Source organism: Mugil cephalus, chromosome 14, assembly GCF_022458985.1.
Source record: "Mugil cephalus isolate CIBA_MC_2020 chromosome 14, CIBA_Mcephalus_1.1, whole genome shotgun sequence".
Lineage (NCBI taxonomy): Eukaryota > Metazoa > Chordata > Actinopteri > Mugiliformes > Mugilidae > Mugil > Mugil cephalus.
In genome coordinates, this window is record NC_061783.1 from 919,342 (window position 1) to 941,609 (window position 22,268).

Here is a 22,268-nt window from a genome sequence, read left to right on the forward strand (position 1 = left end):
AGGGGCGTCAAAGAACCGGACCAATCTGGCCTGTAGGAAGGATGAATTTGCAAAGTACAAAAATTACTGGCTGCAACAAAAGTAACTGCTACTGCTACTTGTGCTTCTTTCCATTAAAACAAGGCGACAGTTGGACTGCATGTGGTCCCTGAACTAAAATGAGTTTGACACCCCTGCTGTACAGTACGCTATATCTGTGGTTTGTCTGCACTGTAAATATAATACAGCAGGTGGCGATCGCGGGATTATTGTCCAACGCTTGCCACTGAAGAAAGCCGAAGAAGAACAAGGCCAATGAGAATGAGTTTAAGGTCACGTGAGTCAGAAACATGGCCGAAAAAAGTGGCTGACAGTAACAATGTAGAATTATCCGGGACTAATGGACTTTATTAAGTCAGGAATTTACTGGTATTCGTATCCATTTGTGCGGTAAATCACATTTCACATTGAAGTGCCTCTGTAGAAACCGTTTTATGAGTGTCTTTAGTTGTCTCTGTCTTTAGTTAATGTCAAATGCACCAGAACAATTATCTACGATAAAGAACATTTAACGTTCTGCCTTCGTGGGTCGTGGGTCATACGTTTTCTGCTTCCGTTTGATGACATCCCTCGGTACTGTGGCACACGATGAAACTGCGTGTGCAGCTGCAGTGCAAGAATTTGCATGAGTACCTGAGGGAGCTGAGTCCTGAGATACTGGACAGACTATACAACCATCCGGCAACATGTCTGGCTGTCTACAGGTACGATGGCTCGACGCATGTCGTGAAGACGATTGAGATATTGTACACATGATTCCCAGGTGTTGCGTACATTTAAAGATATTCTGTTTATTTTCTTCTACAGGGAGCTCCCCTCTCTCGCCAAGAATTATGTGATGCGTATGCTGTTCCTGGATCAGCCTCTCCCTCAGGCAGCCGTGGCACTGTGGGTTAAAAAAGATAGTCAGAAGTGAGTTAACTTCATGTGTCCATTATTTTTCATGCTGAACGTGCCCCTTCATTCTTTGATGATTCTTTTTGTTCATGTACATCCACATTAGTTCATTTTTAATGCATGCATCACACAATTATTTGAATGGCAGTATCTGTAGTTCAATCCAGCGGTCTCTCATCACCATCAAAAATTTTATTCCCTGACTGTCCTCATGACCACATGACCACATGACAAAACATTAATTAGCTAATTCGCCATTCTTCCTTATAAACCTCTGAATTAGAACTCCCTGATATTAAGTGGGGTCTCAAATGAATAGTGTCACCATCAGAACCGGATTCCTACAGAGTAAAACCGTGCTACACCAGAAAATAAAGGCACTTCAGGGTTTGGAGCTTTGTATCACCTGCTCAGCGTGAGAAATGGAGTCGACTGCATATTTCCCTGCAATAACCAGCTCCATTTATATTTATTTTTCTTGTCTTTGGCTTCTTTACACAGGGATCATGATGAATGTGTTTCAGTGTTGGCCGGACTCCGCCTTTGGCACAGTCAACAGCTGCAGGGTGGTCTGCAGGGGTACATTTTAAATCCAGTGTTCAAAGACAACCTAAGGACAGCCCTGCTTGGCGGGTACGTCTGGCGCTGTGAATTGTTGAATTCTGTGAAGTGTTTAATCACATTGATTCTTTGATTCTTTTTCCACAGTGAAAATATAATTTTTGTGAACTTCATGTTTTCTTAAACCAGTTTTTTGGGTCAGTGAATGGCCTTTGAAAATGTTTGTGGAAAACCAAACGCTACATCCTTGAGATTAGGACCAAAATGTGAAAACCTCACTCCTAGTGAACGATCTACTTTTGTGTTGACATACAGGGGCAAAGTGTGGGCTGATGAGGGGAGCACTCTGGGTCCCGACCGCCATGCACGGGACATTGAGAGTCTTGACCGCTATGCCATGGAGCGTTGGGAGGTCATTCTGCAGTTCATGGTGGGTTCTCCCAGTGCTGTCAGTCAGGACTTGGCTCAGCTGCTGGTTCAGGCAGGCCTTATGAAAAGGTGGGTGCACAGTAATCTTCAGCTTACTTGAACATTTCTCCAGCTGATGAAAACAACGGTACTGTAGAAGGGTTTCAGATATGCTTCACATGCTATAATGCTAACGTAGCACTGTTTAATAGGTGAATTAAAGAATTACCTAATGGGTCCCACCCAAAACGACAGGAGCCTCACCAGTTGATAATCTCTGTAGAGCATCAGAACATCATTTAGACATTTACTTGTTATTTAAACAGTAATAACAACACTAATAATGATGATATACAGATCAGGGTTGTGACTTGTTGTAAGTCACAGTTTGTGTCATTTTGATATAATAAAAGCTTACCATAAAGCTGAGATAAAGCAGAATCTGGCATTTCTAGCATAGCTGATAATTACCTTCAAAAAGCTGATAAATGCACTCTTTGTGTCAGTGTGTTCTGTATGATCATTGTTGCTTTTACAAAAAAATATATGGCTGGTGTCACCCACCTACAAAAAACATTTACAGATTGATTGATTGATCATTTACAAATTTTGCTGCTTTTGATGGTATACTGTGGTTCAGTAACTGCCTAGTGAGGAAGGGCGCTTAGTGAAGTTTCAGTTCTCAGATCAGTTTGTGGATGCCATGGACTAAGTCAGAGGAAATACAGTGAATATGTTTATTTCATTCAGAGAATTTTAATTATAGGTTAAATTATTGTTCTGTTCTAAGTCAGCACTATAATTCATATTGTCCTGTCATTCTCTGATTGTCAGTGAGGCAGGGGAGGCGCCCTACATTACCTCAGCTGGCTTCCAGTTCCTCCTACTGGACACAGCCTCTCAGCTGTGGTATTTCACCTTGCAGTACCTCAAAACTGCTCAGGTATATGTTTGTTGTGTTCTGCTATCACTTGTTAGTTAAGTAAGTAATCTACCTTGTGTGGTTTATTGTTACTGTTGTTACTCTGATTAACATATTTTTAAATGGAGAGGCTGTAATCACTGAGATGAGCCAGAGACTTGCCCTCTTGAATCACAGAGATCCATTTCAACGGTTCCTGCTTAATGTATTATACATAATTGAATTCATTTCGGTTTTACTTTATTTATATAGCGTCAATAGCAATACAAGTGGAGCCCACAGCCTGGGCTCATTGAGTTTGGTCAGTGTCCTATTTGTGAAAAAGAATGTATTTTGCTGAAACTGGAATTCATACACAATAAAGGAGGATCGACTTAAGGTGATTAACTGTGAACTGCAATATAACTTCATTAAGGTGCTGTTTGCCTTAGTAACATACATGTGTGTGCAGCAGGTAGAAGCATTTCTTTTTGTTGTGTTGGCACAACATAACTCATTCTGAGTCACAGAAAATGACATAAATTTCTTACATATTATATCTTATCTTATATACACAATACAGGACTTTATTTACAGCTGACCCAATCACACTTTTATATCTTCTCTTAGACCAATTGGATTATTTTTCATTCATTTGGTCATGCTCCACCTCCATCAAAGAGAGGACATGAGCAGAAGCAATAATCTAAGGGCTCCAAAATACAAGTTTTATATAAAAATAATGTAAGATAATATCATCATCATCATCATCATACTTATAATGAAATCTTTTCTACTTCGTCTTTTGCAGTCCAGAGGGATGGACCTGGTGGAGATCTTGTCATTCTTATTCCAGCTCAGTTTCTCTACTCTTGGCAGAGTGAGTGCACAGCTTCTGTTAGTTTTTCAGATCGATGTGTGTGTGTGTGATGTGTGTCACATCATAAGAATGTCACAGTGCAGTATTCTGAGCGTTTAACAATTCCTGTTGAGTTTGTATTCATTTGTTGCCAATTACCATGTGCTGTCCGTGTGCTTCAGGATTACTCAGTGGAGGGTATGAGTGAGTCATTACTGACTTTCCTGCAGCACCTGCGGGAGTTCGGACTGGTTTTCCAGAGGAAGGTGAGACTCTCAGGAAAGGGAAGATCCAGTATCCCTTTAAATACTGTCAGCATAACATTTTCGTCAGATGAGAACGAATTGTACTGATCCATGCGGTTAAGCTGCCGCAGTATTGACCTAACAATGCAACGCACCAAACTATATTTTGGTCCTTACAGGCAATGGCCATTCTGCTGGGCATGAACTGATAATGTTAAAAAAAAAAAGGAGATTGACAGAACCTAATTATGTTCATAGAGTAACACACCAAACAAGATTTAATGGAAATTCCTGTGGTTTAGTGTTATATTTCCATTACATTTTTAAGCAAAAGATTAAAAGGAACATAACACAAAAAGGCCTCCCATGCACATAATTCGGCTTATTTTTCTATGTCTTGACAAAGTTCAATCAGCACCACAGAAAACATTATACAGCTGCTTTCACAAGGTTGCACTAAGCATGATATCCAAGCTGAGTGACTGCACACACAGCTGTCTACGTAGTCCCATCAAGATACAGCAGGTATAATAAGAAATATTGAACACGTCACAATTTTAAACATATTTCTAAAGGTGCTAATTTTCACCAGGTGTTGTTAACAACCCAAGTATCAGAATGTTTTGAAACAATAAGGTTGTGAAGGTCTTGAGAGAGTTCTTTGCTTTTACCCATCATGAGATGTTCCTTGTGTGACACCTTGTTAATGACTCACCTTTCTATAGGCCATTAGTTTGGACTGAACCAGCTGATGTTCATTTGCACTGACAAGGGGCAGGATGGCGTTCTGATCACTGATAGATTCAGCTGGTGTCTTGGCTCTCCATGCCTTTTTCCACCTCCCTTTCTGCGTGTGTTATTTCATATTATTACACATAACTTAATTTCTTAACTTATTTGTTTTGGTTTCTTTCTATGTATGGATTACTTGGGTTGTTACCAACACCTGGTGAATGTTTAATGTCAATAGCACCTTTAGAAATATGTTTACTATGAAAAATTGTATTAGAATTTCTGTTAAATAGGTTTGAATGACCCTTATCAGCAATGCACAGGACAATTAGATCTTTGTCTGGTTTTTATTCAAATGTTACTGACATATACAGCTGTTAGAGATTGACCAGTGAACTGTTGACTATGCAACATAACACATACTTTAAATCCAGCCCTCACTTGGTTGGCAATTCCAGTGAGTGAAATCTGTATATGCACAGCTATTATAAACATGTATTGTTTTTTTTTTTTTTTTTTATGAATCTTCACTCTGTATCATCAGAGGAAGTCGAGGCGTTACTATCCCACCAGGCTAGCAATCTCTCTGGCTGCAGGTGTTACTAGCAGATCCTCGTCGTCCTCCTCCAACATGGCGTCCACTCCCAGTACTGGAGAGACAGGCTTCATTGTGGTAGAAACCAATTATCGGATCTACGCCTACACAAGTATGTCTGTACACTGGATGACTTTGAACTGAGAACTTCATCATAATTCAGTCACATATAAACCTCCTTGTTTAATTAATAGATGAATTTAAGTTTAGTCCGACACAGTCTAAAGTTTAGAATTTGAATTTATTTAATGTTTCTTGTATCCTTTAAAAAAATGCACAACTTGGGATGAGCTTACTTAGCTGAATTGTTTGTCTTTTTCAGATTCTGAACTTCAGATCGCTCTGGTGGCTCTCTTCAGTGAAATGCTGTATCGATTCCCTAATGTAGTGGTAGCTCAACTTACACGGGAGTCAGTGCAACAGGCCATCGCCAATGGCATCACTGCACAACAGGTACTCCACTGGCATTCAACAGGGGAAACTGTGACCAGTACAAATTCTGTTTAATTGCTCTTTATATTATACTTTTATAAAAATAACAAATACAAGAAATATTTTTTTGGAACAATATCAGCCCAGAGCTGCCACAATAGTCAACATATTCAAATTTTATTGGTTTGTATAAGGAGCTGGAAAATTCTACTGAGGACAGTGATGTGGAAGAACACCTAATTTTATCTCCTGACACTGAATGAACCAGCTATCAGCATCAGAAAATGGATGGATGAATATAAGATCATGATATAAAAACAATTATCAGTAATCAAAGACAGTCAAAAAAAGATGGGATACTTTTAATGTAAATCTAGGTCAAATGAAACGCTTCGCTAATAAACCATGGACTTTTAATGAAATTAGTACAAAGTCAACATATTATAAGACATTCTTTAAAAATGTTTTCCCATTTTCAGTTTCATGGTAGCAACACTTTTTCAGGAAGTTTGGCCAGAGGCAACAGAAATATGAAGTAGACTCAGAGATTTTCATTAGTAAAAACTTTTTATAACCTTTGTTTAAAGATATTTTCTCTGATTGGAACTCTCTGAAGTTTATTTGAATGTCTCTGTTTTATGTTGTCCAGATTATCCACTTTCTAAGGACCAGAGCTCATCCTGTTATGCTCACACAGGTATGGTAACACAATCTATCCTTCTAACACTTGATGCTGTTAGGTGTTGACAGGCTGACCTTTAGTTGGCCTGCCTGATGCTTTCTTTCTTGTGCTTAGACCCCAGTGCTGCCTCCAACCATAACGGATCAGATCCGACTGTGGGAGCTGGAAAGAGATCGACTGCAGTTCACAGAGGGTGAGTATGCTAATTTGGTGTGTGTGTGTGTGTGTGTGTGTGTGTGTGTGTGTGTGTGTGTGTGTGTGTGTGTGTGTGTGTGTGTCCGCCCGCCCGCGTGTTCGCGTGCGTGTCATGTGAGTCCCATTTAAACCAACTGATTATGTATATTCATCTCTATGTATTTCTATTGCACTAATTCTAGCAATACAATCCCAGTCATATCATATTTACAAATACACATCCGTGAAGATTTGTTACTGCATTTGGCATGGTAGCATCACACTGACAAAATCAGTCAATGTGACCATATAAACCTGCCTCAGTGCTCCAAATCAGCTCAGTAGTGCTTTGTGCAACACTCCGTGCCTCCACACACATACAGTAACAGCCACACTATCACTACTGGTAAATGCTATATTCCATTCCTGCTCACAGACCTCCAGCTTAACTTAAACTGCAGGGATTTCTAGTGGAGAGGTCTGGGGTGTAGCTGAGATTGTTGCCAAAAGATAATCTTGCGGGAAATTTGATCGCCTCTAGATACCTTTTAACAATTTTAAGGGATATAATTTATTTTGTCCCTGCCCTATACATACGTTTAAATCTGCATCCTCATTCAGACGGTTAATCCAGCAAATAGTAATGATGATAATAAATAATGGTTCCCTTTCTCAGGTGCCATCAATATAGAAAAACCAGGTGGGGATGGTGTGTGTGAGAAGTGTATTCACAAATTATGAGAATCCTTGTTCATTGATTAGCACAATGCTATAATCACACTAAAAGTAAAATAATTACACAAGTACCAATTCTTATAAGATAATATTTATATTATGTGATGTTGGCCTCACGCTGTTGACAGAGCTCAGCCAATAGAGCTGAACTGTCTGAACTGTTGTACACTCTAATGCAGAGAGTATGGACTTTGACTGACCTCCAGACTCTTTTCTCATCTGTCTGTTGCTGATGTCTCTTTCAGGAGTGCTCTATAACCAGTTCCTGTCCCAGGCTGATTTTGAGGTGCTGCGAGACAGAGCTCAGGTTGGATTTTGCTTCCTAGCTAAATAATAACAGGATATTGTATGTTGCTGTCATTACTGTATATTTTATGAACACTATATAGCCAGTTTTATAGATAGTTTCCATTGTTCTCTGTGTGTATTTTTATACCTTGTTGTGCTGTCAAGATACTACAGAAGCTATGTTGTGAAAAATTTGAACAATTCCCCAGTTGCGCAAATTATAATCATTACTTGGGTCTTATTTTTGTAGTGTGCCCTAACTAGGGACTTACGTGACCTTGCTATCATTTCACTACGAGGGGTAAAGCAACTTGGTTCCGATCCACTACAGTCTATCATTTTATGATCACAAAATATACTTTGAAATACCCTCTGACCAGAATATGAAAGACACACCTGTAGATATTGGTTTGAAATGCATTTCGAATCACTTCCCAGTGTTTTCTCGGTGTGGATTCAATTTAAAAACATTGTTTTCTCTGCACACACTTTCTTTAGTCCAAGGAAGTAGAAACATTTACAATAGCTAGACCTTTGAACTTATTGTCCCACTGCAGAATTTGGAGCTGATTTGATAGAGTCTAAATTTCCTAACAAGACTTTATAAGAAAACTGAAATTAACTGTTAGGTATATTGAACTGTAACTGAGACCCTGCACTTCATGCAAAAGAAGCCCAGTTGTCAGATTCATTAAAGTCTCTTATGATGGCGTTAAACTATAGAAATTGTATATGTAAGAAAAGTATATACAAGTGTATAAAAGCAATATACAAATGATATATATAAAATACAAAGAGTATAACACAAAAATATGAATATTTAAAATGTCTTAGACAAAGGAAATTTCCTCAAATTTTAGTTTTATTTGTCCTCCATAGGTGTAATGCCCAGTGTTTAGGTTAATTTTGAGAGTATAATGTCAGTCACTAACAGAACAGCAAGAGCTACAAAAGTAAGACCCAAGTTGTAATAAACCATCACTTTCCTTAATCCACTGTAATAGTTGGATCCAAAAGCCTGCAGCTGTTTGATGAAGTTGCTCTTGTGCAGGGTCTGGGCTGTCTGGTGTGGCAGAATGTGGCTCAGAGGGTGATGGTGGTGACAACGCAGGGACATAGTGAGGTCAAGAGGTTCTGGAAACGACAGAGGTCTCACACGTAACCAGAGGAAGATAAACCAGGAGCAGTGACATCACACCTGTGGATGGCTAGTCCTGTCATGTCCAGGGAGTTTCCTGTTTTTCACAGTGTTCATTGCTGGCAGTACTATAAGAAAGAGATGACTGTATATGTTTTATAAACTGCTGACTTCTGTATATTTTGGATTGACTGACTGAACTCATTTTTTTTAATTAGTGAGAAAGTAAATAGGGAATGTGTTCTATAAACTGCACTGTATATGCAGCAAGGTGTAAATATGGGTATAAAACGGGGAGCTACAGTGGTGGAGAAAAGATTTCAGACACCCCATGCATTTGTGAAGTATTGCATTAAGATTCACTCTTAGGTCTTCAAGTGCAGTTTCTTTTAGTACAGTCACAGACAAAATACTAAACAAATTCTAAAACAGCCACTAAAAACTTAAAATTGATTGGTTCTATAAAAATACATAAGAAATTTTGAGTATTGGGTCATTTTGGTACCAGTGATCCACTAATGAAGGCCGTGCTTTTTATTAAAAGACACATTTTTCTGTTGCCATCCTTCGTGTCTATATAAAGTCAGTACATTTGAAAGTTCTACAGATTCACAGCCAGGAAGGGTTCGGCTGCTGCGAGATCACCAGGAAGAGCAGATGCAGTCCTTCAGCAGTTGGATCCACTCTGCAGATATACAGACAAACCGCTTGGAAGACAAACCAAGATCTGGGCGTCCAAGAGTTTCTTCAGCAAGAAATGACCACATCCTTATCTGCATGTGCAGAGAAAACCACTGAATGACATCATAGGAGCTCCACCAGCAGTGGTCAAATCGAACTGGTGTCCAGTGTTCCACCCGCACTGTACATGGTTGACTTTTGGATTATGGCTTAAGGTCAAGAAGCCCTTGATCAGTGAGAGAGAGAGGTTCGTCTGGAGTTGTTGGGCTCAAGGACACAAGAACAGGACAGTCAGGAATTGGAAGAATATTCTGTTGATCAGATGATTCCAGTTTCTAGCTTTATCTTCCTCCTGCTAATGTGAGGGTACGCGGAAGGCCAGGCCAAGCATCATTTCCAGCATGCACGAGTTGCTGGTGTTGAGATGGCACATTGAACTCTGCCAAATATTGTGCCATTCTCCAAACCCACATGCTCCCTTCTCCACATGCACTGTTCCATCAAGGTCTAAACTGGATGTTTCAACAAGATAACGTCTCTTGCCACACATCCAGGGCCAGTAGAACTTGACTGCAGGAGTACAGTATTTATCTCTTAGAGTGGCCAGCTCCATGTCTGGACATGAACCCCATTGAAAATCTGTGGTGGATTTGGATAAACAAAATAAATATATTTCAAACACACACACAGAAATTCCCCACAAAAATTTCATGATAATATTTGAGATTGTGTAAAGTTTTAAGGGTGTCAGAAGATCTAGGGACCTAAGAGTACAGTTTTGGCATAATTTCTTGGCATAAAGAAGGTCACAATGAATGCTGGATACCCAGCTACAGATCCAGGAGCCATATTGTTGATAGTTCAGGAATCAGTCTGCCATTGTAACCTTTAAACTGCAAGACAAATGACACATGACCTGTACCTGTCACGCATAAGATCCCTCTTACAAAGGCTTGTATCCCATGCTGTTCACTTGCCAGTTGGAGGTAAACAACTCTGGGCTAAAACTCTACCTTATTTCTACAGTATCTGCACCAGTGGTGTTAATTGGCTCTTAACTCTGAAACCAAATGCACTTTTCTCTCTCTTTCTTTTTCTTTCATATTTTATAAAGGTGCAAGAAGTCTTCCTTCTCTCTTTGGACCATTTGCTTCCTTCTAGCACTTGAGTGCATTTTTCATTAGTTTATCTGTCAGGGACAGTGCACAATAATAAATAATAAGTTGGAGTACAATAAATCACAATTGAGCCAGAATTAGCCAAGAGGATAGTTTTCATCCACTGTCCCTGGCCACATGTTAAAAGCCAACCATAACAACTGTTCATTGTGTAGCTAAAGCTGTGTTTTCTGTAGTCTAACTGTGGTGTTTGCTTCAGTGACATGAACAACCAGTCTCAGCACACTATGAAAATGGAATCGCTAATAACACTTATGAGTTGTTATGGACTGTTTCTATATTAAATGTTACCTTTATATTAGGCCATATGAAATCAATATTGGGGTAAGCTAGTTGTTATTAGAAGCCAAGTTGCAGTTTTTGCCAAAAATAAATCTAACAGCACTGGACGAAGTCCTTCCAAACAGGACATCTAAAACAGCCTCTGCCTGTTGGCAAAATAAAACGATCTTTACATACCTTCAATAATTAAATATGATCAGCAAATCTGCATTTAGTCCTTTCCTACGTCTTTTGTAATGCTGCTATTACATACAGTGCTACCAGTAAAGACTAAATTGAAATAAAAGCACGCAATTTTAAGTCCTTAAGTTATACACCCTTATTACACTCTGATGATTAGAAAACAAATAAATCGATTCCTCAATCGACCTGAGCAATTTTGTATTTTAAGTAGGAACGTGAAACAGTTACCTTAAAAAATACATTCTTGGATTTCTTCTCATCTTTTTATCATCTCTAATTCTTAATGCTCTATGATTTTTTTATGTTGATATTTGTTTATTTTTTCCCAACAAGATGTGCCTAGACATTTCCACCGTGGTCTAATTAAACTATTCTCTTATTTTGAAGGATCATGTTAAAATGACTTTCCTAAAAAATAAAAGCAAATTGAACGCTTTTCAAGTGATCGTTTTATTTGATCGTTATTTGTTTGAAACATTTGTGTTTCACATTTGCCAAAAGACAAACTACATTTGAAATGGGTACAGTTGCCCACAAAAAGCTGAAAGGCAAAGTGAGTTATCATCCAGCGGAGAGGCACCGTGTCCGTGGGTGAATGGAAGCAGTCTGGACAGATAAGATAGCTGGAGCTAGATAGACGGCGCGCTTCGTGTAGTAGACACTGGAGTATGCGGGAGTGGTTTGTCATTTTCTAGTAGCATAAGCGCTGACTATGTATTGTGCCAGGTGGCTACCGTAATAACACCAGTATCCAGATCCGGGCCTCAAATGGAGCAAGGGACATCTCGTGAAATGCAGAATGGAGCAGCGGGGCATCTCAGACTGTCCGGGGAGCGGGAGGAGACCCCGGGGCAGGAGGCGAGGAGCAGAAAGGGGAGCGCCGTGATGTCGGAAAGAGACACCACGGAAAAGGCGACAGCGCAGTATGGGAGCTACGAAACGACTGAGAACCAGGCTGAAACCGGAGAGGAAGAAGATGTCGGCGCATACGAAGAGGAATTAGACCCAAGAATCCAGGCACGTCACAAAAACATTAATTAGTATCCCTCCAACACCAACGAGTTGTAGCCTATTTGTGGTTTTTAGACCAGTTGGTAGGTTTTCTAACAGTGCTGCGTCATATTGCATTAACAATGCTGCAGTAAATACGGGAATATGCGTTGCTCCATGATGGTACCTACGGGTAACTGTAACGGCAGCGACCGCCACCCTACCGGACACTCAGTAGTTACTTTATTTCCAGGAGCCGTCCTGCCCCTCTGTTCGTGTTTTGCCGTTAACACATATCCCTTTCTCTCTGTGCCTCCAGGAGGAGCTGGAGCACCTCAACCAGGCCAGCGACGAGATAAACAAGCTGGAGCTGCAGCTGGATGTGAGGAAGTTGTGTGTTTTATTGTGGCAGTCAGGATAAGGATGTGGATATGCTGATATGCTCATGCCCTAGGACAGTCTTTTCAATTGATCTTCATTGTAGAATGCACCGATCAGGCCTAACATTATGACCACCGTCCTAATGTAGGTCTCCCTTGTGCCTACAAAACAGTTGTGACTCATCAGAGAATAAACATGGGCCTTCTGAGAGTGTCCTGTGGTGTCTGGCAGCAGGATGTTGTTAATGGGGGGCTTTGGGTCCTATGAATTGATGGGAGGAGCCTCTGTGGATCATCCCACAGATACTTGATCAGTTTGGGATCTAGTGAATTTGGAGGCCAGGTCAACACCTTGTGCTTTTTGAGTTGTTCCCAAAGCATTTTTTTGAGGCTGCATCCTACTGGAGATGGCTGCTGCCATCAAGGAGTGTCATTGTTATGGGTGGAGGTGTCTGGTCTGGTGTAGGTGGGTGGAACATGTCTAAGTAACATCTACGTGAATGCCAGGTCCAAAGATTTACCAGCAGAACACTGAATTGTCACAAGATGGTCTATGTTATTCAGTTCACCTCTCACTGGTCATAATGTTATGGCTGATCTTTTGTATATAATCACCATTGGTCAATTAGGTAATTCATTTTGCATCCATTGTACAATAGATACATTTGAAAATAATCCAGGCATCTCATTATCATTTTTATTTTCTCCTGACTTGCAGTGTTTTGACATGTGTGCTTCCTTCAGGATGCCAGGTCCAGCTACAGGAGGATTCTTACTGATTCTGCCAGGAAACTTAATGCTCAGGCCTCCCAACTTGGTGCATGCATTGAGAAAGCAAGACCCTACTATGAAGCTCGCAGACTTGCCAAAGAGGTGTGTTTTGTTGCTGTTCTTGAATTTTCACTAAATGTGCATTGGTCTCGGTGGGAAGTTCTAACAAGCATAAACATTTTTATTTAACAGATTCCAACTTATACCCTCTTCTTTGGTTCCCAACTTCTCAGCATCAACTGGTGTTGAGTAAGACACAGTCTGACCTACGCTACAGACAGCTGAGGGGTGGAGTTTAGTGTTTCTTTGGGGGTTTTGTTTTGAAATTCTATCGATGATCAACATAAAATATGATATGATGTTTTTCACAACAAAGCTGAAATCAATTCACTTTTGTGCTTAAGTGTGATAGAGGGCAATCTTCATTTTTATTTTCACCTAAAAACAAATGAGAAGTACTATGTTACTGGTAGATGTCACAAACATTTCTCCACTGTGTGTTCAGTTGAGATCAAATCATTGTGTAGGCATGGTTCATGTAGGAAATACAGAAAGTCTGATTACGTCATGGAAAGACATTTGCAGTAGGGAGAGATGAGAGAAATCTGGCTAAAACTGAGCTGTAGAAATGGAGATGTCACATTCATACAAGACATATTGCAGTTTTGAGTCATGTGATTGATTAATGCACATTTCTGTAGGTTAAGCTTTAATTTACTTTTAGATTTAATTTGGTAAACATTTGAGTACCCACTGTGTATGCAGCAGAAAACATCCTATACTACTACTCCGACATTTGAGCTTCTCATTTTATGCTAAATACAGACATTGGACTGCATTTTAGTAAACAAGAGAGTGATCTGCAGGGTAGAGAACCAGAGGTTGTGTTAATGCAAGACGAGCAGAAACGAGAGGGGAAAAACAGCTGAGCTATTCCATAGTTCATTAAACCATGCAGAGTGAGTTGTTTTACCAGTGATCATTCTGATTCTGATATAGGTTTCCATTGAGTGAAGCTTTAGTTTGATCATCTAACTTCTCCCCTTAGCTGACTCCATATCCAAAAATCCACAGTGCCACTCATGTTAAGTCAAATTATTTACTTGCCTGTAAAATGCTTTGTAGTCCCATTACCTCATCAGTCACAGATGAATATTGGTTAGATGTCTAACATGGTGTCCATGAAACATATGACAAGCTCAGAATCAATCAGCATAGTGGGATAGCTCAGCTGGTCCATTCCCTAGTTGTCCAGACTCTCTAATATATGACTCTGACCAAAACTAGGCTCTACTGCCCCCTAGCAACACAAGACAAAAACTAGTGTTTAACCCCCTCAGACCCTGTGTCCTCATATGGGGACATTAAGTTTTAGGTTTTATTGCAGCTTATTCTGCTTCATTTAAACTTGTTGTCCTCATTAGTGGACACTTTAGTCTGTCATCTACTGGTACCAAAGGGACAGTGGCACTAGTCAGTAAAATCTTGATGGCAGGCATTTCGTCGGATTCATTCTACAGACAATCACAGGACAAAAGTGGACGAGGATCAAAACAACCTCAAATTCTACAGTTAAAACATATTTATGCAAATTTAACACATTTTATCAATAGCAACAAGTTACAACCATGCTAATTAGCAAGTACTTGTTTGAGGACGTTGGGACTTCATTGTTCACAATTCTGGTTTTGCTCAGCCATGTATAGGTATTAAAATAAACAGTTTTATATTTTGTCACACATTGGTGATTGGCCATGTCCATTCTTTGATAAGTCACAACAGTTTTGGAGACCTACTAACTAACTACTAATATTAGGCAGGTGGTTATAATCTAATGCCTGACTGGTTTAGATTTTATAGTCCAGGAGCAAGCGTTTATAAAAAAAAATAAATAAATAAATGCATGGAAGAGATGAATTAAGGTGAAGCTTCACTGAGTGGAAACCCACAAGATGGTTTACCTTACTTTATCTACAGTATTTGACATCCTCTCTGGTTGGAACCCAAGACTGTTGTTGCGGGCTGGATCCTGTCATGACATATCCTTGAGTGGAAACTCTTTGAGGCTTGATAGTTATTAGGCAACAAGATAATCTGTGGGCTGTTTGCTGTTCAGCGATGTTCAAAGACTTCTGTCTTTGCTCTTTCACCTGACCTCTGTTGCTCTGTCAGTAGGCAGAGCAACAACAACAACAACAACACAGGTATGACAAAGGCCTGGAACCCATTCTGGAACCCAGTGAAATTGCACTGCATTGCTAGCAGTAGCTACACCACAGCTTGGCACTGAATGGGCTATATGCAGAAGGATGACAAAAAACAACAGTGATTGAGTCATGTCACCTTATTGCAGACTAGTAAAAAACAGTACTTGTAAAATTGTTTGAAAAGGAACAACATTTGTTTTAGATATGTATTATGAAATGTATTGGTCTATTTAGTTAGTCCATTTAGCCTTGGTATTAGCTGAGATGGAAAAAACGGAATGGAAGGGGCAGGTGTGGCAGTTAATCGATGTGCTGAGAAGTCATTTGAAACTGTAATTGATCTAATGAAAATGTGTGGGGAAAGAGCAGAGGTCTAATCGAAAGCAATAAAGAAAATAAAACATTAATCTGAACTGTTAATCACTGTCATTTGTAGTTATAAAAATGCAAATTAGTAAATGTAGCTAGGGTCATATCAATTATGTTCATATGCAGATTCCAAAAGCCTTTGGAGTTTTGAGTATGTAAACCACGACATGCTTGTGAAGCTTCACCATTCATCATCACAGTTCTTTCTCATACAGAGGCCTTTGCATGTGACCAGAGTAAGCTTTGTGCTAGTCTAATGTAGATGCACATTCCTACAAGCTTTGACAGAGCTCATCTTGCTGCCTTCCTGGAATGAACTTGTTCTTAAAGCAGGGAAAACCCAGCTCCGCTGAGGCTTTATTTTTTAACATCACTATGTACATATAACCACACATCAGCTAACTCTTTAATCACAAATAAAAATGCTCGATTCACTATCAATAGAGCTCATCCTCTAACATTGTAATTCCCCTTACCAATTTGTTGTGCACTCACATTTAGAAAATCTAGTCAAGAGAGAGTTAGTAATTAAAGGCTTAAAGGCAGGGTATGTAATTTGTTTCTGACAAAATCTTGTCCAAATAGCCTGTCAGCATATTGTTATTCAAGTGCTATGAGAGAACACTTGACTTCTGTGCCTCTTCCTGGCTGTGTTTAAAGGCTTTATAAAAATCAGACTGAGGTATTGGACCAATCACAGAAAATTTTTACGGAGTGTTGCTGTTTTGAGTGTTCTTATTGGTTACTTTACATAAATCGCGCATGTTCATGTCCATTGCTAGTCAGTTACGATGTTGAAGTAATGTTTGTTTGTTTGTTCCTAAATTCATTTTGTTCACGATAGAAAGATAAAGTACTTTACCTGTGACTCGGCCATGGTGTATAACTGAATAATTGCTCCACCGATTTTGCATGCCCTGCCTTCTTTAAATTTAAATTCTGATTTGAAAATATATGCCCTGTGAAGAACTGATTCTTGTTGTTTCTTAAAAACTGAACATGTAGTGAGAAAAAGAGAACCCACTTAGTTAACTTGACGACATCACTTGACGACATCACTAAGCAATAGTGAGGTAACATCATAGGATACATTGGTTTCAAAATCACTGTATTCTGTTATGCTGCTTGATAGAACCAACCTCACCTCAAACTACGTCTGTGTCTTGCTCAATATTTGCCTGGCTACTACCTACTTCCAATGTAAAGACATATCTGCAGACAACGCATGCAAAAAGGAGCTGGAAGCTGCACATTAATGCAGTGGAGAGCAACATCAAGTTCACTCAGGAATACAACAATAGAGAGAGTCTAACCTTTCTGGACTGCATGGACATGGCATGGACCAGGATCCATGGACCGCTCCTTACAGACACTCAAATGCTGAATGGTCAAGGACCGCCATTCAAACTAAACTACCCATTCACAAAGGCTCGTCACGCGTCAGCTCGTCACACCAGGAATCAGCCCATCACGTCCACCTATTCCTGAAGGACAAGGGACACTATTTTCATGATGTACACATTTCAGCTAGAAATGACAGGTGATTTGAAAGAAGAGTAAAAGAAGCCATTATAAGATAAATTGGAAGAACCCTCTCTGAGCAGGGGAGGTGGACATCTTTCCCCAAAATGTTTCACCCCTCTGACCATTGTTAGCATACCATTCCTTGTAGGGAACAAATTCCTCCGATTACACCTGAGTATCTGTCTGTTACAGTGTTACAGTGGAGTTTATTGGATGCTTAAAATTAGTCAGTCCTTTTTAGTGTTGCAGTAGCTATAGTTTTTAGAAATAGATAGATAGTTTAATAGCTGTCTCTGTCTGTTTCCACAGGCCCAACAGGAGACCCAGAAAGCAGCTCTGAGATATGAGAGGGCTGTGTCCATGCACACTGCTGCTAGAGAGATGGTGTATGTGGCAGAGCAGGGCCTGTTGGCTGACAAGAACACCATGGACCCGACCTGGCAGGAGATGCTTAATCACGCCACTGCCAAGGTACACACCCGCTCTCAGCGCAGATGTTGGAATATGGGTGCAATATATGCAGGCAAAATAAGTGGAATTTGAAAGATTCCTTTTTAAAAAAATCATATGGAAACAACAGTCACAGAAGGGAGAGGGACTCACATTTCCTGTGCTCTTCAGGTCAATGAGGCCGAGGCGGAGCGCTTTCACAGCGAGCAAGAGCATCAGCGTGTCACTCAACTCTGCCAGGATGCAGAAGCTCGAGTCCAGACTCTCCAGAAAGCCCTCAGGAAAGTCATCCTCAAGTCCAAACCGTATTTTGAACTCAAGGCTCAGTTTAATCACATATTGGAGGTATGTACAATCATTGATTATTTAATTATTTGTTGTTATTATTATTATTATTATTATTATTATTATTATTATTATTATTATTATTATTATTATTATTATTTATTGACTGAATTTGAACTGGAAGCCACAAACTAATCGTTTAAGCATTTGTATAGTAACGCTTGATAAGAGTCGAAAAATGAAAAATCAATCTTTTGTGACAAATGTATGAGGTCATGTATTTATGTTGATGCTTTTCGATCCAATTCTAGTAATTATACTGTATAGCTTAACCTGAGCCTTTGCTTTTTCCTCATTTGTTATGCTTGGACATACCATTCCACCTACCATGGCAGGTAAACCCAAATTCAGAAAACAAACAGGAGGGAGAGTAATTGAAATAACTGAGTTTATTTACCTAATGTAGTGACAGCAGTGCTGAGGCAGGGAGCTTTGTGCCATAGTTGAGTTGATCAAGGCAACCCAGGGGGAGATGTGTCCAAGGAACTGACCAGTCCAGGGAACTTGATCAAGCAGGTCCAGAAATAAGGACTTTAGATCCTAGGTTCTTGGTTGTTGATCTATTCTCCAGACCCTTTCATCAATGTCAAGCACATAAACTCAGGACTTGCATATTTGCTAGTACACACAAATTCAACACTCAAGTAGAAACCCTGGAAGATGGGAGGACGCAGTATGGTCATTCTGTAACTGTAATTTAACAACAGTGTACTTGATGATGCCCGCTAAATGCATCCTGGGGAACAACACAACCTGGTGTTTGGACTGTACCCCTCCACCCCCAGTCTGGCCTCATTCCCTGTGTCTTGTGTTGGATTCCTCTGTTTAACTGAAATTACAAAAAGTTGATGATGCAAAAGTACAAGAAACCCATGTTTAGCAGATGACAGACTCACTCATAATTAGAGAATCAGTTGTTTTACTGCAGGGTTGAACATATAAGGGTAAAAAAAAAGGCCCTTGTGTTCACTATAGCACTGTATCTCTTGCACTGTATCAAGTGAAGGAATCTATACCTATTTCTTGGAATTGTAATTGTATATTAACATAGTCAGGGACCAACTGTATATTTTTTACTCATAATATAAGAAGATGGGTTCATGTAACTCGATTGCTTAAAGACCATTAAAATGACCAAATTAAAAAGATTCAAAAGACATGAGAATGTGTCATTGTAATCCTTTCTAATTCTTTCTGTTTTTCAGGAACATAAGGCTAAAGTAGTACATCTGGAGGAGCAGGTGGCAAAAGTAAAAACGCATTACTCTGTGGCCCTGCGGAACCTGGAGCAGATCAGCGAACAGATCCACGCCCAGAGGGGGCAAATCAGGGCAAGTCGGGGGAGCCCCGCAGTCTGCGGTGGGCGGAGCTCCCCTGTAGGTGCTGAGGCTGTAATTGGGATTCAGATCAGCAGCCGTGTGGGAGTTGGTGGCGTAAATTACAACTGGGCAGTTGGCGAAAAAACCCGGTTATGGGTGGAGAGGCACAGAGAGAGTGGCTGGGGCCAGAGGGAGCATGCAGACTCAGACTGCATGTCAGTTATCAGCCTGCAGACTATAACCTCTGACCTTGAAAAGTGTGACTCTGTGGAGCACTTGGGTGACCTGAGTGATGCTGGGAGTATGTTGGGTGAGGATCGGGACCACGACAGAAAGCCTAACAAGAGGCCAGTGAGCAGGGAGATAGTGGCCAAGGGGGCCCAGCAGGAAAGGGTAGGGCAGGAGAAGCCAGAGATGCAGAGTTTTGTTAAGCAGCACCACAGAAGTATTAGTCTATGATAGTCAGCAGCAGGAGGAAGCTGGTGAGTGAGGATCAGACAGAGCATTTCAGGGGTTACAGAAGAGGTTATGAGTGCAGAGGTTTTGTGACCTAACTGTGAGGCAGAAGATGAGCTGAGAGAAATATGAAAAGCCACGACTGACAGTGACTGACGCTGCAGTTAGTAAGAGAGGAGGAGAAAGTTGGCAGGTACATCAGTCACACACAAAGGAGTCTTTATGTGACAGCAATAACCAGATAGAATAGCCTTGCAGAGAACACTGTCCTCATCACACACATCTCAGGAAAACAAAATAACATGATGTAAACACATAGTGATGTCTTATTCATTCATCTGATTTGTCATTCCATGTTGACATGGTATCTTCTTGTTTTAGCCTTAGGGGTTGTTTCAGGGGTCCTTTTATTTTCTACTTCTTGAAATGTGCCATCAGCTAGATTGTGCAGGGTCAGCTTTCATTAGAGGCATGCTTTAATTAAAGTTTTTAAGACAGACGTGTCCCAGCATCTGAACCAATCTGGACATGCCAAAAAACAAATTTGGGCTGACAATCTGAACAAAACCAAGCTGACTTGAGACTTTGTAGGCAGGGACAGATGTCTCCAGGGCTTAATAAAGGCAACATGACTCAAACACATATTGCATTTCTAAATTGTAACATTTGAAGATGGTTGTTCCTGTACATCTAAAATGAGCCTAGTAAAACACAATTAACAAGGATTAACACCATTTTAATGAGAACCACATACATTTGTAATGTCAAACAAATTAAAATTCAAGAATCTTGATGTTGATCTAAATGTTGGTAAGTTATTGGCATTACATTCTATCACTATATAAGTATTATATTATACAGGTAATGCTACCCTATAAAGTTGTATTTGTTACAAAGTGAACTTCAGTGATAATAGATAGGTCTTGAAATATGTGCAAAGCTTCGCAACTGTTCTATTCAGCTGATTGTGTAAATAAACTCTTCAAGGGTTGGGTTTAATGCAAGACCTTCACTTGACAATTGGTCTCTGGTACGCTGGGATACCTTTTTTGTGACATTCACACAAGAGGGCTGGAGCCTTGCTATTGCACTGAGAACCAGACCTTGGAAAATAGCTAAATATGAGAGAAATTCAAGATTTATTTGAAGTGCCTGCGAATTGGATATGATTAGCCAACAATGACCCTATTATAATATCCTGAATTAATCCTAAGAGGTGTGTACCCATTTTCAGATTTACAAAGTTTGTTGCAAATTATAAACAATATTTTGTTATGGTATTGTTGTCCTCAGATTATTCCCATAATTAATGCAGGAACTTGAATGATGATAATAGTGTCATGTCTCAAGTAGGTGTCATAGTTTGTTGGGCTGTCCTGACTGTGTACCCAAGGTACATACATGAACTAGATGTCGATATTCTTGAACGTAAAGGAAACATGTATTTTCTAAAATGATGATCTTTTTCAGTAAGAATGTGATCTTGCTCCAGGTTTTGTATTTGTCATCATTGCAGAGGTAGCTGATACTGACGGGCCTGACAGGCCTGACAGGTTTGATTTTCAGTCCACGGCCAGCTGGAATTGCTGTATATTGTAAACTGAAATAACATGTTCTCCATATAAAGAGTAGTGAAAACTACAAGAGGACTTAAAATCCAGGGAGTGATGTGTGCATACTAGGTTTTGCAGAGCTGTGATATAATTATTTTATGTAAAAGTGGGCTTACAAAGTAGCTGTATGTTTGCACTTGATGTCTTCATTGCAGTGTATTTAATAAATAAAAAAGTATTTAATAACTAACAAATTTGTAGAAAGCACTGTACATACTGGCAGTTCGTTCCAAGTGAATATACAGTAACAGTTGCATAATATTGCTAAGCATCAGGTATTTTATTTTATATGTTAAAGGGATGTTAAATGTTATTTTATGGAACTTAAGCATTAAAAAGCTTACATTACAATGTAACTTACATCACTGTGCTGTAACAAAGGACACTCAGTTTCACGTCTGATTGAAGGTGGAAATGATTTATTTTTTACATAAAAAGAAAACAAATCCTAACTCCTGACTTGAGATCATGTTCTTCCAAGTAGTAGTGCCTTTTTTTACCAGTCAATATTTTTTCAATGCTTTTCATAATTTTTGAGTTGTGCAGTTTCCATTTCCTGGATTCAGGAAATAATACACATCCGATGAACCCATAGATGAAGTAACTTTACTGTAAATAAGCTCTCTTACCTGTTGTTCGCTGTACGTAATTTCTCAGGTGCCCATAGAGCTTCTTTATTTTCAGCGCCCTTAATCAATACATGTAATTCTGCTTCAGAGACATTTTTTACACTTCTGTTAAAATCCCCACAGCCTAAACTTCAGCTGACTCTTTCAGCCTCTCTGCTCTCAGTACATTTTGTAGAAAGGCTAAGCAGGAGGGAAAAAACAAAGA

The 22,268-nt window shown here is 39.7% G+C and overlaps 2 protein-coding genes across 3 annotated transcripts; both read left to right on the top strand.

Moving 5' to 3' along the window:
* Positions 1-289: 289 nt before the first annotated feature.
* On the top strand, positions 290-8,871 carry gtf2h4 (general transcription factor IIH, polypeptide 4). The gene is made up of 13 exons (XM_047605726.1): positions 290-743; positions 847-951; positions 1,438-1,569; positions 1,813-1,995; positions 2,740-2,848; positions 3,618-3,686; positions 3,848-3,931; positions 5,187-5,349; positions 5,560-5,690; positions 6,319-6,366; positions 6,466-6,544; positions 7,506-7,567; positions 8,600-8,871. Exons 1-13 carry the CDS (start codon positions 628-630, stop codon positions 8,708-8,710), a joined length of 1,392 nt encoding a protein of 463 aa, XP_047461682.1. The 5' UTR covers positions 290-627; the 3' UTR covers positions 8,711-8,871.
* Positions 8,872-9,167: 296 nt separating this feature from the next.
* On the top strand, positions 9,168-21,886 carry sh3bp5lb (SH3-binding domain protein 5-like, b). Of its 2 annotated transcripts, XM_047606007.1 has the most exons (6): positions 9,168-12,027; positions 12,320-12,382; positions 13,125-13,253; positions 17,561-17,722; positions 17,873-18,046; positions 19,252-21,886. In XM_047606007.1, the coding sequence occupies exons 1-6, from the start codon at positions 11,779-11,781 to the stop codon at positions 19,822-19,824; spliced, it is 1,350 nt and encodes a 449-aa protein (XP_047461963.1). In that variant the 5' UTR covers positions 9,168-11,778; the 3' UTR covers positions 19,825-21,886. The 2 variants fall into 2 exon arrangements, with proteins under 2 accessions (XP_047461963.1, XP_047461964.1); XM_047606008.1 differs by lacking the exon at positions 13,125-13,253.
* Positions 21,887-22,268: the final 382 nt, after the last annotated feature.